Source organism: Rutilus rutilus (genome assembly GCF_951802725.1).
Source record: "Rutilus rutilus genome assembly, chromosome: 24".
Lineage (NCBI taxonomy): Eukaryota > Metazoa > Chordata > Actinopteri > Cypriniformes > Leuciscidae > Rutilus > Rutilus rutilus.
The window spans coordinates 26,185,793-26,204,074 of NC_140228.1; the positions used below are offsets into that span (position 1 = coordinate 26,185,793).

Consider the following 18,282-nt stretch of genomic DNA (forward strand, 5'->3'; position numbering starts at 1 on the left):
GCTAATGTCTTGTGTTTATTCCACAATACTTATGGATAAGCTGTTTGATTTATAAATATTAGAATATTTTCAAATTTCACCCACCCTGCTGTGCATGCACATAGCTGTTCCTCAATTTGTGTGTTTCCCATTTGAATGGTCAGCGTACGAGGCGGCTGCTGCTTGCGCTGGGACCTAACGTTATAGGCTTTAGCTTCAATTTTGATGAAATTATTCTATAATCGTTTGCATATCATGTCGTGGATATATCCCTCGAATGCATACTGCAGTCCCTTTTGTCTTGCTCTCTCAGATTTTCACCTGTTCGCCAAAAATGACTAATTATCTCCTTGGGAATGTCTGAAACCGGTGCATACTAGACGTGCCAGGCACAAAAGCTTGACAGGCGTAGCAACAGTAACTAAGGAGGGCGGGGCTTAGCGAAGGGTCAATTGGGTGATTATAATTTAATGTTTTGTGAGGTCTTTTTCATTTTTGCGGTTAAATTAGGAATTCTGCAGGATCGCAAAAAAAAGCGACATTTTGTTGATTTTGCATTGTATTCAGCGATCGCGGAATCACGAAAAACTGGAGGGACTGATATATGCGAGCGCACATGAAGTGAGAGTACTGAATTTAAATCTTTTTGCCGCCTATTTGGGCTTCAACGGTTAAATACACATACTTGTGTGTAAAAATATCCATATTTGCAAGTATCCTTGTAAACACTGCAATTTATGTCTCAAATGAACGTAAACATTTGAGAAAGAAAACGCATACGTGACAGTATATGTGATCCATGCATTCGCTCTTAAAGTGACAGCAGCCTAATAAACCTGCCGTCATCTGTCATTAATGTTAATCAAATGAAAAAGAAAATCTCTCACTGCTCTTCATTGAATCACATTTGTCTCACCTTAATAATTTACCTTATAAAGTGTGTTTTCCACATTTGATCACTTTAAACAATTTATATAGGCTAGTATTTCTTATTCCTACTGCTTGAAGTTTCCAGGTAGGTATATTTCTTTGTTCCATTGTAGTTTGTTGTCCTGTTGCTTGTAATTAGTTCATTATTGTATCACTGGATGTTTACTGGTCTTCAGTAAGCTTAAGAGTTTTCTTTATTTTTTTTTGTTTTTTTTTTGTGATATTGAAATTGGTTTTAAGAATTATGTCACACGATTAAGATATTATTATAAAATTGTGATGATATAAAAACCTAATTTAAAGCAAACATAACTATATTGTGATATGTATCATTATCGCGAAATAAAATTACTCATATCGTGATCTAAGATTTTGGTCATACCGCCCACCCCTAGCGGGAGATAAAGAACTAGGGGCATCCACTGTCCTACAAGAGTGAAAAGTGGTTTACAAAGAGGTCAGATGGCCATGTGTATGCAGAGAAGTTCAGCCCAGACTGTCTACAGACATACTTAGAAAACTAGGCAAAGAAATATAACCATAGATGTGGACAGAAACGCTTTTAAAAGAGCTCCAAATGAAACAAAAGGACACTGAATTATAAAAAAATAAAAAAATACACCAGCAAAGAGGTACAAAGGAAAGCCATTGGGGAAAGCAGTGCTGGGTGATAAAATGACTATTTATGACATACATTATAGTATTTAATTATTACAAAATTAACCTACATCATGAATACTGCAATAATTGTAATGTTCTTTTTATTTGGCCATTAAAATTCCCAATGATTGCACTCGCTCCTCCTGACACTCATGAATGTGAAGAACACAAAGACAAACATGTTTTATGTCTCAGAATCAGAAACACCCCCCAGAAGCCAAAATGGATATGGATTTGATTCAGTTAAAGAGTGCAAAACATAAACTCAATGATTCAGTAAAATCTTTACTTGAAAATGTTCATGATAGTCGCTGTGTTGTAGGTTATATCACTAAACAGATTTAATAATATACATTACTGTTCAAAAGTTTGAACTCATTATGATTTTATTAATTATTAATACTTTTATTTAGCAAAAATGCATTAAATTGATCAAAAGCGACAGTACAGACATTTATAATGTTACTATTTCTATTTATCAAAGAGTCACAAATTAGGCAGCACAATTGTTTTCAATATTGCTAGTAAGAAATGTTTCTTAAGCAGCAAATCAGCATATTAGAATGATTTCTGAGGAATCATGTTCAATTTATAAAAAAAATTTACTTTTTTTTTTTAATGAAAGAAGTTTGGAAATGGCTGCTGAAAATAGCTTTGCCAACACAGGAATTAATTACATGTTAAAACAAAAAAAAGTCATTTTAAACCGTATAATATTTCTCAATATTCCTTTTATTATTTTTGTAAATTGGCGTAGGATTTACTTTGAAACTATTTTTACTCATCTTTGCTTTATTTACAACTTCGATTTTTATTTTTACAGTGGTTTTAATCAAATGAATGCAGCCTTGGAGAGACTTAAATAAGAGTGTAAAAATAATATTGTAAAAATCTTACCCAAACTGTTTAACGGTAGAGTGTATGCAAGTAAATATTGAATTATTACAATATTTACAAATTCAAATAATATTTTTTTTTATTAAATATAATTATCACAGTGTGAAAAACACATCTTCACCATTTTTTGCAATATAGATCTTTTATTTACCAAAAACTTTTAAGCAACTTATGAACAAATTTTGAGATTCTGAAACTCATAAAATTGCTAAAATATAAAATCAATATATTATTAGCTGTTTCACCCAGTCCTGTGGAGAACTAAAACTTCAAACCCGCACATGAAACGATCTGCAACACAACACACGGACACGGAAAACCAATGCACTTCCTGTATGTCATTTCCTACAGAGGACAAAAATCACAATGAGTAAATCACCACAGGACCCTGCGAAACGTCGAACAGGAGTCCGGTCCATTCATGAGTAAGAGAGAAACTGATTAAGAACGATTAGAGAGCGTTTTTACGGCTGACTCATTTTATGTTGATGCACTTTCATTTCTGCTGAGATTCGTCATCAGCTAAAGCAGTCAGCAGTGCAAGTCAGCAGTCTTTCCACATTCACAACTCATCTCATATTCACGCTCTTATCTTTGGCACACTTCCCTCCACTATTGCAAACATTCTCTGATTCAAACCTCAGTAGTAAAAAAAAAATGCTAACAGAATTCTGAATCAGTACTTTTAAATGATCAATTTTCAATGAACTAGAGATGTCCACTCAGAAACGACCATACATTTATAGCCTACTAGTTTAAAACATTTTAATTAACTGTAATACGTCTGGAGAGAAATAGCGCAGACGTCGGGCAAGGATGCATGCGTCAAGCGTCTGTGTTAAAAGCTCAAACGGAGTATACTTCGAGTTTGAATGGCCATGTGTTCGGCTGTACGCATATGCTAAGAGTTCATGTCGAAACTGTGGTATACTCGGGGCTTAACACTTCACTTGTGTCCGTTCACTTGTCTGTGTCACTGTGCTAATCCAGAGGGATTTTCAAACACTACTAATCTCCAGACCTGTGCTCTGTTACAGCAGAAATTAACACAAATCTCCCTATCATTTCTGGCAGAGCAAATATGAGCCCTGACTGGTGGCTAAAATAAGCCTTGTTTGAGCTCACTCCCCCTCATGTGACATCAGATGATTTAGAGCAGAATCTTCAAATACATTATGTTTGTCATTTCTTCCAGATGTCTTTGTGTTGGACTCTTTTCAGTGATTCTGACATCAGTAGCAGTTTAACACACACTCTGAGAAGAAAAGGTTCTTAAATATAAGCTTAAAGGGTTCTGTCAAGCGCTTCACATCTATAACCTTTTAAGGGTTCCAGTCATGGGATCATTTTATGGATTTAGTTTTAATTGAATAAAACATTTATGAATTAAACATCATAGAGCTGCTAGATTCTGCATACAACGAAAATCACAATTTTGGGGGTTTCAAACAATGATCCCGATTGTCCAACGGTTCTGAACAGACAACAACATACAATAACAAGTCATTTACTGGAGGTTCTGACAAATGTTAATTGCTGCAGTCTATTTAAAATGTTTATTCTAAATTAATTTGTGTTTAAATGAATGATTCAATGACTCATTAAAACAATGCTTCACTTGTTTCATTACTGGATGAATCAGTGTTTTTTTCAATGAATCTCTTGAATGAATGATTCAATAACAAATACATTTTTAACAGTCACTTATCGCCACCTACTGGTGTAACGATGTAACTGACAGTCTTTATTTGAAGAGTCAAGTTACTTTCAAAAGGTAATTTTCTCTATTTTGATCGCTTCTGTAGACATCAGTGTTTATATCCGAACTATAAACTTTCATCCCAGTTCTTCTGTGATATTATGAATTGATATGATTTGTAACACAGAAATAACGACGCTCTGTGGTTGAAAAGACTGTTCATACATGATCTATACATGACAACTGCTCTCTCCAACGCAGATTTGAATGTTCAAGTGCGATTTTGTCAAAGGTTTAATAGACACAGGCGAACCCATTGTCGTTTAGGAATAAGATTGCGATCTTTTAACGATTAATCGCGCAGCTTTACATGGTAGTGAGGTGTAATGCGTGGTTTATACAGTTATACCTATATGGTTAGCATGATCCAAATGGAAGACCAAATTGACCCTATAAAAATTTGATTGTTTAAACAAACTTGCATCAGCATCCCAACTCAAGCTACTGTTAATGTCAAATGTGCATGTTTAAGAGACAAAACATGTAATATTAATTTGTGAAAAGTGTTTAAAATCACTATTAACTGTCTGGTTTCAACAACTTTCACTCAGGAGCGAAAAATCTGCCTTTAAACAACATTTATCGTGATAATTATCGCTATCATCTGATATGAAACAAATATTGAGAACAGCCCTACTCAGGAGTATGTACCACAGCTAGTGAACAGAGGAGAACTCATGGTGTAGACACTGCTTCAAAAGAACAAGACTAATGAGGAGAAAAATGTGAGAAGGTGAAGCAGGCAGCAAGAGTAACGTTTCACATGGGGGGTTGACTTGTGGAAAGATTTCTGGATAGACGCTTCGGGGTTTAAAGTCAGCAGTTATAATGTCTGACTTCAAGTCACACATTCGGAGGGTCACAGCTCTAAACACAAGCCTGAGGCAGTGCACTCGCAAACAAACGCCCTACTGTACTGCACTCTCAATCATGCCAGAGTCACATTGCATTGCAGGACTGGGGTCTCAACAGAATAGATGTTGAAGGGAATCATATGAATGAGTGCGGAAACATGTGGAAAAGTGTAAGCCAGGGATGCTTAAATTGTGTAGCTCATGAACCATTCAGGGCGATCAGGGGGCCAATGAATTAAATGACCTGTATTAGTAACGGTACTTTCATTTCCACATCTAACAACCTCGGCAAAATAACTCATTCATCAAAACGGTCTCAAGTCTACAAAAGGACTTTCATTTCCCAGAAGTAGTCAATAGGTGCTTTCACACATGCAACTTTTGTAAAGTTAATTTAAATTGAACTTCTGTAGATTTAATGCAGTTTTATTTATGTAGAGGCCTTGTGCGAACAGAACCTGACGTAGAAATGCCGGCGAGTCAGCTGTTGAAAAAAAAAAGAGATGTTTCTTTCCTGAATTTTAATTTAGGACACAATCAGGATTCAAAATTGCAATTCAAATTTGTATTAAAGTAAAAATTAATATGAAATTCGTTTTAACTTTAAGGATTAAGTTTGAGTTGGCTTAAAAGCTACACTGCGTAGGATTTTCTCCCATCTAGCGGTGAAATTGTTTATGACTACCAACTGAATATTACTTTCTAGCTCCTCCCATTCCGAGGGCGTTTTAACTCCTACGGTGGCCGTATTATTTCAGATCTGCCGGCAGTCGCGAGTAATCTCCCCCTCGCATTCGTCACGGTGCCACGGAGTGTAAAAACGCGAAAGGCGAAGCTTGAATTTCCAGGTATGTCCCTCTTTGGCTAATGTATTTTCAAGATGGATGCCCAACATGGCTGCCGCCATTCGAGCGACTCGCTCGTATGTATTCTAAATGGCAGATTCTACGCTTACGAGAATACTTGATTAGTTGGTAGAAGTAATTACTCATGAATGAGCACATATGTTTTTGTTAAGAATCAACTTAAAAAATTGACAGACAGATAAACGGACAAACTGATCTGTATTAGTATTTTAGAACACTTAATTTCCCAGAATGCTAGAGATGCACCGGTCGACCATGTTTTTGTCTCTATTCCGGACATGCACACAAACTGCATTGCAGTCATTTCCCAAAATGTAACTTGTGTGAAAATCACAACTTTGTCATATAAAATCTACCAATTAAAGGTGTTCACTAGAACTAGAACATTCCTATTATACGTGTTTGATGATATCACAGAAAGTGTCTTTGTATAGTTTTGTTGCATCACACATCACGCTTGAATTCTGTGTAGATAGAAGAGGCAGCAACTACTTCATGGTGGGACATTTCTAACCGTATAGGGGCCTGGATTCGGCCCACAGGCCGGACTTCCAGTATCCCTCGAGTAAACTGTAATCTTACAGTTAAGAACATAAATCAAACTGGAACTCTGACTATTTTATGGTTCCATTAAAAATTCAAACAATATCAAGACTAACAAAAAAACAAACTTGCAGACCATATGGCAAACAACACATAATCCTGTTAGCTCTTAAGACAAAGCTGCGACTCAATTTTAGGGACAAGTTTTAATCGGTCCATTGGGAAACAATACTGCATTATCAAGGTACCAGGCAGCTACAAAAAGAACCCCAGAGAAAGGATTTGCCCAAAATTTTAATTGTGAAGACACTTTACTTGAGTTTTGTTTAAAGCCATTTCTTTCAAGAAAAAGGAATATCCTATATTATCATACTGAATTATATACCAATAACAAAATTTGCCTATTTGTACTATTGTAAAGTTTCATGACTTTAAACGTCCTCCTCATTACAAACATAGCAAGCTCAAAAAACAGCTCGTTTTGACATTAGGTGACTATGATGTCACACAGGCAAATTCATTTGAATATGACTGCCACGCCTCCAGAGCAAGACATCGACGAACAGTTATACATCATCACGGCGTAAGCCCCGCCCACTGGCGTTCAGTCACTTAACGGCTGACACTTTCCTACACTGCGTTTGAGCGAGTTGTCAAATGCAAATAGAAGCCATTATAATGACTGACGCTGTCTACACTGATACAGTATACAGATGTGCATTCAATTTATGGCATACTCCACGCGTTTGAGTCTGTAGGCAACAGGATAAATGGAAGAGTGAAAGAACATTCGCTTTGACGCGTCCAGTTTAAACATTCTGGATCGTGTCGGATGATTTTATGTTTGTTCGAAGCATTTTGTTTTGTAAACGAGGCACGGTGTAATGGAGTTTGCAAAGAAACTTTTGTTGAAAGATGAAGCAGGAACTGTATTATATCTGACAGCAACTGCATCACAAACTGTAAGTAAATGATTTAATAATGCTTTGTCTATAAATGACAGTTTTAAATGGATAATGTTTTCAAAACACTTACTCGTGTGGAATAGCGAGTGGCCATAAAGTTTCCTATGCAATGACTTTAGCCAATCATAACAGTGGGCGTTTCCTAACAAGCCTTAAAGGAGCCGAGTAGAAAATATTTTTTCTTTACTAATTATTTCTTTACTTTTTCTAAATTCTTTACTAACATAAGTGAACCTCAAGGAACATATTAAAATAATAAAATCCATGTCATGACCCCTTTAAAGCTACAATATGTAATTTTTCGTCGAGTCGAAGTTAGTCGCTGACGTGAAGCTCTCGGCATCTCGAAAACGCCACGCTGATATTGATCCTCGTTTTAGTTCTCCTTTTGTCCCAAAGTCTGCTTGCCATGGTCCATAATGTTTGAACGAAACAACAACAGCGTGAGCGTGCCGCTAGACGTAGTGCAGCTGTCCACGTCTGTCGCCATGGTTACTATGGCAGCAGGGATAACGTAAATATTACGTCATTGACAGGCGACAAGTGTCATAGGACGGGCACTATTTAAAATTGTGAATTTCTCTGAATTTACATATTCTTGGAAACATTTAGGATAATGTAAGTACATAATTGAAAGAAATATATGCAAGTGGTTTTTGGATATTTTGATACAAAATTCTTACATATTGTACCTTTAAGGTTTTATGCAAAGATATACAAGACAAGCGTGTATATGTGATAATGTTGTAAAATCATTACATTATCATGAAGTAGCTTTTCATGAATGAGAGATTGAAAATAGAGCTGGGACACTGGTTTATTCAGTAGGATAAAGCTGATTCACACAGCAGCTGTCTGAATCACAATGGACAGTGTTAATCACAGTCCAGCTCCTCTTCCATCACAGGAGACTGGCACAGACTGACCCCGACCGCGGAAAAGAGTATCTTTACCCAACACACACTTCTCATCTCACGGCACACGAGCTAAGCTGCCATGGGTGGGCTAGATATGACGAAATACGGGACTTCCTCAATCTGCAGCGTATCATGGGAGTGTGCGATAAAAGTGTCTGTATGTAAATGCACTTTGGGATGGATAGAGTTATTATCCTCAGAACTGTGCTTGAGACAAACGGGGGTGATGCGCAATAAACTTCTGTATTCTGTAAAAACAGGTCACATTGCTTCCAGTTCAGGTCTTTTGTATGTGCTTCGGTAAATATAGAGCCGTTTTACTCAAGATGCCCTCAAAGGAGCGAGCAAAGATGAGCATAACCGATGTCCATCGCATATGCAGATTGATATATAAAAGTTTTTTTTCTTCTTCTCACTAACATTTCGATATTTAAATTAAGTAAAACGGTAACAATAAAATTAACTAGCTAGATTAGCTGAGTCCATAGATTTCCCTTCAGTTCGTTCTGCCATTAACACTTTCTACAACAAACGGATGCAATGAGACCTGTTTTCCTGTTTGTTCATGTGACATTCGGCATAAAACCTATTTAAAAGGGTATAAATGTGCTGAAATTTGTAATTAGTGGTTAAAGATTTTTTTTTTTTTTATTATGTTATGTAAAAAATTTGAGCTAAACAGGGATATTACAGTTAACCGAAATGAAACACAAAACTAGGTTTTGTTACTTGTTTTTGATACTTAAAAAATATAAAAAATATAATATAAAAATAAAATATAAAAAAAGCTTAAACTTATTTTATTTCAGAGTTGCCAAGGCAACATTCATTATTTTCATGTAGTCTAACTTGATATACTAAAATAAAACTGAAATAAAAATGTATAAAAATGACAAAATACAAAAGATTTAAAAAAAAATAAAAAAAATAAACGAATTTATATTGAAACAAATATTATATAATAACAAATATATGGTATATAATAAATATAGTATCTCATTAACACAACAATAAACAAAAGATAAACACATATATATATATATATATATATATATATATATATATATATATATATATATAGAGAGAGAGAGAGAGAGAGAGAGAGAGAGAGAGAGAGAGAGAGAGAGAGAAATTACCCTTGAGTTTATAAGACTTTATTAGAACAATCATTCATGAGTGTTAGTCAATAATTAAAAAAGAAAAAAAAAAGTTCTTGAGATTGTCCTCACAAAGACCAATTTTTAAGTACAGAAATATTTGAAAGCAGATCGATCAAAATGCATAAATGTGACCCTGGATCACAAAACCAGTCACAAGTCGCACAGGTATATTTGTGGCAATAGCCAACAATACATTTATGGTCAAAATTATCAGTTTTCTTTTATGCCAAAAATCATGAGAATATTATGTAAAGATCATGTTCCATGAAGATATTTAGTAAATTTCCTACTGTAAATATATAAAACATTTATTTTTGTGAGTGATTACAGCACAATCGCGAACATTAATGGACAACTTTACAGGCGATTTTCTCAATGTTTCGATTTTTTTGCACCCCTCAGATTCCAGATGTTCAAATAGTTGTATCTCGGCCAAATATTGTCCCTATCCTAACAAACCATATATCAATGGAAATTGTATTTATTCAGCTTTCAGATGATGCATAAATCTCAATTTTTAAAAAACTGACCCATGTGACTGGTTTTGTGGTCCAGGGTCACAAATGAAACGTTAATAGGCCCTTTATTAAGCCCCTTCATCAAACACACATTTCATGGCACCAACCTACAGTATAATGATATGTTAGTTATTGATTTTTCATGCTGCACAACTATATAAATAATGATCATGTGGATCAGTAACAGGTCCTGGATCAGCTATATCTCATATACATGAGCTCTGCCTGCTGTCACATGACACTCTCATCAGCCTCCATCTCCTTTTAGATGTTAAATTACATTAGAAGATTCATGTATCTGGATCCACTCTCCACTTCAACAGATGTCCAGCGCACCGGCTGCATTAACTGCACAGATCAGATCGACTGCCAGATTCAACGAACAACAAACAGCTGTGATCCAAGATACCTCTGATCACGCACAAAAACATTCACCTTTAATCCACAATGTGAATCAAACACTGGAACCATTCGACACCCTTGGTAACATCATACCATGGTAGGGTAAGATGGTTATACCATGATACAGAATGATTACCATATTCAAGTGCCATGACATTTACATGGTTCTTCAAGCACTATGGTATTTTATCAACAAGTGTAACAGACGTCGGTCAGTAAGAGCTGTGAGTGTAAACCTCACTCCCCCAGGCTCAAGAGGCGCGCTAGCGTCTTTAGCATCCTTCTTAACGTGCCCGCCTCCCACGCCGGAGACCCCGGTTCGAATCCTGCTCGCCACGGCTCGAATAGCACCGGTTACAATTGCATGTCCAAAAATGAAATTATTATAGTATATTCTGTAGTTCTGTAGTATAGTATTTTGTATAGTTTTGTTTAAAAATATGATTAGCATGGTATTTTTTGTAATGTACCAATAAGACTAGTGCACTGTAAAAATAATATGATCAATAAGCTATGACACCATATGTTTTTATATTGCATTAACTCATCAAAATAAGTTAAGCAAGTTGTACAATATTCAACTCGTTTTTTAAGTAAGTTTAAATGACTTAAACATCCAAGTTGATTGTACTTAAAAAAAATAATAATGCAGCAACTTTTTTTTCTTTTCTTTTTTTACAGTGTGGCAGCAAAACACTACCGTGCTTTTAACATATGATGTGTGATTCTAACAGTAAAGTAAGGGCGTTACCATCGTATAGTGGGGTAATACCATGGTACTTCTACCTACTGTAGGAATGATGGTGACGGTCAACAGCATAAACCATGGTATTTACGTGGTATTTCCCGTAAAGTAAAAAAAAAAAAAACGTACTTTTTAAATATAGAACCCTCATGACGTCTCTTCAGCGAGTTGTTATTCTGGCCAGCACTGATTATTGTTACCGGTCGTGAATCTCGGGTGTTATCAGTGTGTCGATGATGCTGGATGACACCCACCGTCTATGTTCTCCCTGTCGCTGATGTGCTGGAGGTTGCAGCCCGTGTCCTCTCGGCTCAGCTCCGGTTCGGGCCGGTACGGCTCCAGCCTCGAGTGCGCGTTCCTCCGGAGCTTCGGGCTGGACGACACGCAGCATGATGTGCTGTTCCCCATGAGTCCCGGTGTGTGTGCGGATAAACGAACAGATGATGGGCGGAACAGCTGCGGATGACGGGGTGAAACACGGGCTCTGCGATCTGCGAGATCACTCCCGTGCCAAACGGTCGTGTAAAGACATCAGCGTGTTTCAATCACGACTGTCCTCATTAAATCAACACATAATCCACGCTGGCTGCTCTACGGGGTGTTTATATGTGCGTATGCGCTGGTATCCGTAGGTTATTCCATTCTCACCCGTCGCAGTTACATTGTATCATACAGCTGTCAGTGTATCGCCGAGCCCACGATCACACACACACACTCACACACACACACAGAGAGAGAGAGAGAGAACCCACGGAACAGCTTCCGGTTCAGCGTCTGACGTCACTCTGAACGATACATTTTGTATCTGCATGCAAGAGATTTGAATGTAACCTAAACACTATATTGATATATTTTCTATGGCATATTTGTCTCGTTTTATTGGTTGCATTAAACCAAATCTGGTTACACATTAGTCAATGGATAAAATCTCTTTCTGTCTGTGCACTTTCATCCACATATCCACTTAAAACAATAATAACAAACAACATTTTAATGTACAATAATAGATGTGGTATCATGTAAAAAAAAAAAGAGCATAATTTGGGGTTAGAGTGAAAAAACAACTCAATTTTATTCAGAGCACCAAACTGAACAAAATATGCAATTTCCTACAGTCGCTGATATTATATTGACACAACAATGGCATTCTGATGTTTGCATTGTAAATCAATGAGATTAACAATATAACAAACTACTTACATAAAATGCATTATTATTATCAGTTGACACCCATTTCTGCCAATAATATGACTTAGTAAGATAATATTAAATGTTATGAATAAAGCTTGCAGGAGCCAAAACATAATGCAATTCAAACAAATAAACATTCCTTTAGAAGCCTGATGGAACATATTTGATACTCACATTTTATTTTATTCATGGATAATCAAGTAAACCTAAGTTGCCTCTGTAAATGTTCTTTTTGAAATATTACTAACAATATAAAAGTTAGTATAAGTGGCAAAAATGGCACTGATGAAACATTTTTAACAAAAAAATCTGACAATGTTTGTGTCTTTAATATCAATATTCTTTAATATCTTTACACAGTTGTATCCCCCTTTTCAAATAGGCATATCAAATGGTCTGATCTGATCATGGTGTCATGTCACAACTAAAAATTCAAAAACTAACAATATCGAAGACTATAAATGTACAACCTATGGTCTGAAGACACAAGAAAAATATAGAGACCAATTTAAAGCACAAATGTCAAATGATAACAATTATGAAACATATAGTGTCAGCTTCAGAAAAATGGAAATTGCTTCCTATAATTTTCCCCCCATTTTGTTGTGTCTCCTTTGATTGGCAGTTACATGATGATCTGTATTTCATTAGCATTTATCATTATTATTCTTTTTAATTATTATTATAAGACTAACTTTTTAGTTTTAGCAACTTATAATATATTATTGATGTCTGAGAAAAGGTGATGTCTGTAGTTCTGTGTACAAAATATATATACTATATATAAACTATATAAAAAGAAGAATCTGCTGAGCTGAAATTTATCAAATTTAACAAGACTGTAATAAATGACAATCATAAATGATTGACAGATTTAATATGTTGGTAATCTGTAATGGAGCTTTATTGTCTTGTCGGCCATTAATAAGTAATAATACCAACTTTTGTCCTTCAAGACTGTAAGTCAAGGCAAGTTTATTATACACTTTATTGTACTGTAAGTCAAGGTAAAGTAATACATAATGGTAATTCATGATTTATATAATGAGCATAGTAAAAAGGCAACAGACATAAAGTCGATCCTAAAATAATATAAACTAATCTGGAATGGAATAAAAATACATGAAAAATAAATGAGGGGTGAACCAGATGTTGTGTCAAAGTCTGACCCCCGCCAAATTATTACCCCCTAGTATTGGTAGGTTTAGGATTAGTTGTGAGGGAGGGGTTAAGATTAGGGGAGGGGTTAGGAGCAGGGAGTTGAACAGTCTCTTTACAGCTGTATGAACCCCATGGAAAAGCCTGACAAGTGAAGCACATTATCAGTCAATACAACAACGCCCTCTATGGTGCAACTTGAGTTTTGCACTTGTTAAATTTAATATACAATCCGAGTGTTTCCGAAAGTGAAAATGTTGACAAGAAAGAAAGAAAGAAAGAAAGAAAGAAAGTGGTGCAGTATTATTATTATTATTATTATTATTATTATTTTATTTGTTATTTAAAGAGCGCGGAAGTAATATGCGACTTTAGGCTATGGGGAGGCTGTAGCGCTGCTGCACTGCTAGACACTGGATGCTATTTAGTTATTTAATATGTCAAATGTTTGTAAAGTCAGGTAGCCTACACCCATGATATGCTCAAGCCTTACTTGATTGAAGTAGGGTAGAGTGGGGGAAAACGCCCCCCACCTGTTTTTCCCAAAATAACCACTAAAAGTAGTCAAGATACATTTTTACTGTTGCTATGCACTACGTTGATAACGGGGATATACAAATCTCTATGGAGAAGCTGACACCAGCGACACATTTGAAGAGAAGAGGATTACATGGTAAATGCTATAATTTTCAGATATTAGTAAATAAGTGTTTAAGAGAATATTGTTCTGCAGGATATCGCAGTGATGTATGATAGATGAACAGTGAAGTATGTAGTTTGAGATCATATATTATTTATAAGGAATATAATTATATTTTAAAAATTAAAATTTTTTTTAAAAACTCATAGCTTGTGGGGTAAAACGCCCCCCCTGGGGGCATAGTTTCTCTATCATAATTACTATAATAAAATATTTCTGTCTATCAAATCCTTTGTTTTACACTTAATGCAGTATAACTAGGTGGTAAAATCAAAATATTTGAACAAAACATGAAAAAATTACCTCAAGTGAGCATTAACTAGCTAGCTTGCTAGCACAGTTAGCTCACTGATGGAAGGTAGTTAATTTTGCCTATTTTGAACATTGCTGAAATAAATATTAATATATATACATGTTGATACATTACTTGCCTTTTACCTTTAGAGATTAAAAACTATTGTCTGTTAATTTTGCTGTTGATCTATGAAGCAAACTGGTTGGTAAGAAAGGGGGCATTTTACCCCACCTTGGGGGGCGTTTTACCCCACCGCTGGGGCAAAACGCCCCCTTTGTACAAAAATATTTTCAGTGAAAATACTAATTAATTATGAAGGCTGAGCAATTTTAATATTTGGTGAATAACTCCTGCCATAGTCACTCAAAACCGGGATGGCAATTCTAGTCACATTTATGTTTTGTTTCACTATAATGTCACATTTTCCTTAAGGGGGGCGTTTTCCCCCACTCTACCCTATGTTTTTATATTTAATTTTCAGCTGCTGCCATGTTTTTTTAATGCCTGCAGGAAAATTAAAATTAGGTTGAATAACATACTGTTCTTCCAGTTTCACCTCCGGTATTATAACAGTTGGGTACTTGTATTACTAACTACAAATGACATCTTCAGCAGTGTAATTAGATTAATGTAATAATGACTATCTTTAGAAAGTATTGGTCTACTTATTACTAATTACTGAATCCCATATGAACCTCAACCACTTGAACAATACAAGGAGAGACAAGAAACTGCACTTTTAATGCTTTCAAATAAACAATATACAATTGCACGAATTATTCTTGAATTGACCAAAGTGTGTAGAGGGAGAAGGTTACATTAAAAATATACTGTCAGGTCCGGGATTCGAACCCAGAGTGTGTTGCTTGTAACCCAAGGTCTTAACCACTGTTCTATAGGACAGTGTGGACTCAATTGGCAGATAATTGAGGCAGATCACAAGAGGCAGGTTAGAAGGGAAAAAATAGTCTTTACTAGTATTCTTCCAGAGCCAACACAAAGGATCCAGCATAAGAGCTGGGTTGAACAAGGTACAAAATCCACACTGGATGATGCAGGCAAAAAGAGTCCAAAACATAAAAGCTCTGACAAAAAGTCCTTCAGGGTAGACTAAACAGGAAAACACAAAAGCATGGGCTAGGCAAGAGACCTTCAAGACTGAGCTAAGATACAAGCAAATGCTAGTCTTTAAATATACACAGGTTACCACTAACTAGCTAGGCACAGGTGATTTCATTGAACCAATAATGAGCAGAGAATTAGGAGGAAGATGTGGAAGGCCTTGTGCTCTCAGTTTCCCTCTGCTGGACAGACCGTGGTGTGACAGGGCCCCCCCCCTTTACGGCCGGCTCCCGACGGCCCAGGACGATCAGGATGCAAGCGATGGAATGTCTTGATCAGGTCTGGGTCTAAGATGTGTCGTGCTGGCACCCAGGTACGCTCCTCAGGCCCATAACCTTGCCAGTCGACCAGGTAGTGAAAGCCACGGCCACGGCGTCTTGAATCAAGCAACCTTTCCACTGTGTACGTGGGACCACCTTCTATAATACGAGGGGCAGGAGGGGTGGTGGCTGGGGGAGACAAAGGAGAGGTTAATACAGGTTTCAAATGAGAAACATGAAAAGTAGGTCTTACTCTTAAAGACCTCGGTAGGGCAAGCTGGTAGGTAACAGGGTTGACCCGTCTGGTGATTTTGAATGGGCCAACAAATCTTGGGGCAAGTTTCTTGGATACAACCTTTAATGGTAAGTCTTTAGCTGAGAGCCAGACCCTTTGTCCGACTCTGAAGTGTGGAGTTGCCCTCCTTCTCTTGTCTGCATACCTCTTGTAGCGGATGGAAGCACTCTTCAAGGCTACGTGAGCCCTTTTCCATGTCCTTCTGCAGCGCTCGATGAATCTCTCAGCATTAGGGACTCCAACCTCTATCTCTTGGCTGAAGAACAATGGTGGCTCAAACCCAAATTGACACTTAAATGGAGATATACCAGTGGAGGAGCTGCGTAAAGTGTTGTGTGCCAGCTCTGCCCACAGCAAGAAACGATTCCAGGAGGATGGCTGATGAGACGTGAAGCAGCGAAGGTATTTCTCTAACTCCTGATTTATCCTTTCTGTTTGGCCATTTGACTGAGGGTGGAAACCTGAGGAGAGACTGACAGAAGAGCCTAACAGGGACCAGAATGCTTTCCAGTAACGAGACATAAACTGGGGACCTCGATCAGACACAATGTCCACTGGAATTCCATGGATTCTTACCACATTCTGAAGAATAAGGTCAGCAGTCTCTTTGGCAGAGGGAAGTTTAGGTAACGGAATGAAGTGTGCGGACTTAGAGAAGCGGTCCACTACCACAAGTACAACAGTGTTACCTTCCGATGCTGGTAAACCAGTGATAAAATCCATGGAGATGTGAGACCAGGGGCGTTGTGGGATAGGCAAAGGATGTAGAAGGCCGGCAGGACGCTGATTAGAGGATTTCTGTTGAGCACAGACTGGGCAGGCTTGTACAAAAGATCGGACCACTCTTGTCATCTCTGGCCACCAGAAGCGTCTCTGAATAAAATCCAACGTCCTCTCAGTTCCTGAATGTCCAGCAAGGGCAGAAGCATGACCCCATTGGAGGACCTCGGATCTTGCTTCCTTGGGCACAAACAAACATCCTGCTGGAACTTCATCAGGAATGTGTACACCCCGTAGAGCCTCACGCACCGTATCCTCAACGGACCGACGAACTGGTGCAAGAATGCAGTCTCTGGGGATGATGAACTCTGGGGAACGGTCCCTCTGGGAACAATCATACTGGCGTGACAAGGCATCAGCCTTAACATTCTTGGATCCAGGTCTGTAAGAGATCACAAAATTAAAACGGGTAAAAAACAGAGCCCACCTGGCCTGCCGAGGGTTAAGGCGCTTTGCCTGCTGTAGGTAGGACAGGTTTTTGTGGTCTGTCCACACAATAAAAGGATGCTTGGCCCCCTCCAGCCAGTGGCGCCACTCCTCCAGTGCAAGTTTCACAGCAAGGAGCTCTCGGTTACCCACATCATAATTTCTCTCAGCTGGCGACAGGCGTCTGGAAAAGAAAGAACACGGATGGAGTCTGTTATCTGTGATAGACCTTTGGGAGAGCACTGCTCCAACTCCCTCTTCTGATGCATCCACCTCCACGATAAACGGCAATTCGGGGTCTGGGTGTACCAGGATTGGGGCAGAAGAGAACAGTCCCTTTAACCTGTCGAACGCCTGCTGAGCCTCAGTAGTCCAGTGGATACGAGCGGGTGACCCCTTAGTAAGTGAGGAGATGGGTGCTGCAATAGTGCTGAAATTGCGAATAAACTTCCTGTAGAAGTTGGCAAAACCAAGAAATCTTTGTACCTGCTTTAGTGATTTGGGCTGGGGCCAGGTGGTGATGGCAGACACCTTCGTTGGTTCCATCTGGACGCCTTCTTGTGAGACAACATAGCCTAGGAATGAGACTTGGGGCACATGGAAATCACATTTTTCAAGCTTAACGAAAAGGTCATTCTCAAGAAGCCTCCTCAGAACCTGTTGGACATGGTGAATGTGTTCCTGTAGAGAGTCTGAGAAAATCAGTATGTCGTCTAGATAGACAAAAACAAAATGATTCAACATCTCCCTCAAGACGTCATTGATGAAGGCCTGAAACACAGCTGGGGCATTAGCTAACCCAAAAGGCATGACTTGATATTCCCAGTGGCCAGTTGGGGTACTGAAGGCTGTTTTCCATT

General features: G+C 37.7%; 1 protein-coding gene across 2 annotated transcripts in view; it reads right to left on the reverse strand.

The window, feature by feature from the left end:
• The window catches only part of ccny (cyclin Y), a 54,605-nt gene extending 42,635 nt beyond the window's left edge, over positions 1–11,970 (reverse strand). The window contains exon 1 of one of the 2 annotated variants that reach the window (XM_084398887.1): positions 11,450–11,970. In XM_084398887.1, the coding sequence (XP_084255013.1) occupies positions 11,450–11,603 (154 nt within the window). In that variant the 5' untranslated portion in view covers positions 11,604–11,970. The remainder of the gene's footprint in view (positions 1–11,449) is intronic. The other variant, XM_084398886.1, reaches the window with a different exon arrangement.
• Positions 11,971–18,282: the final 6,312 nt, after the last annotated feature.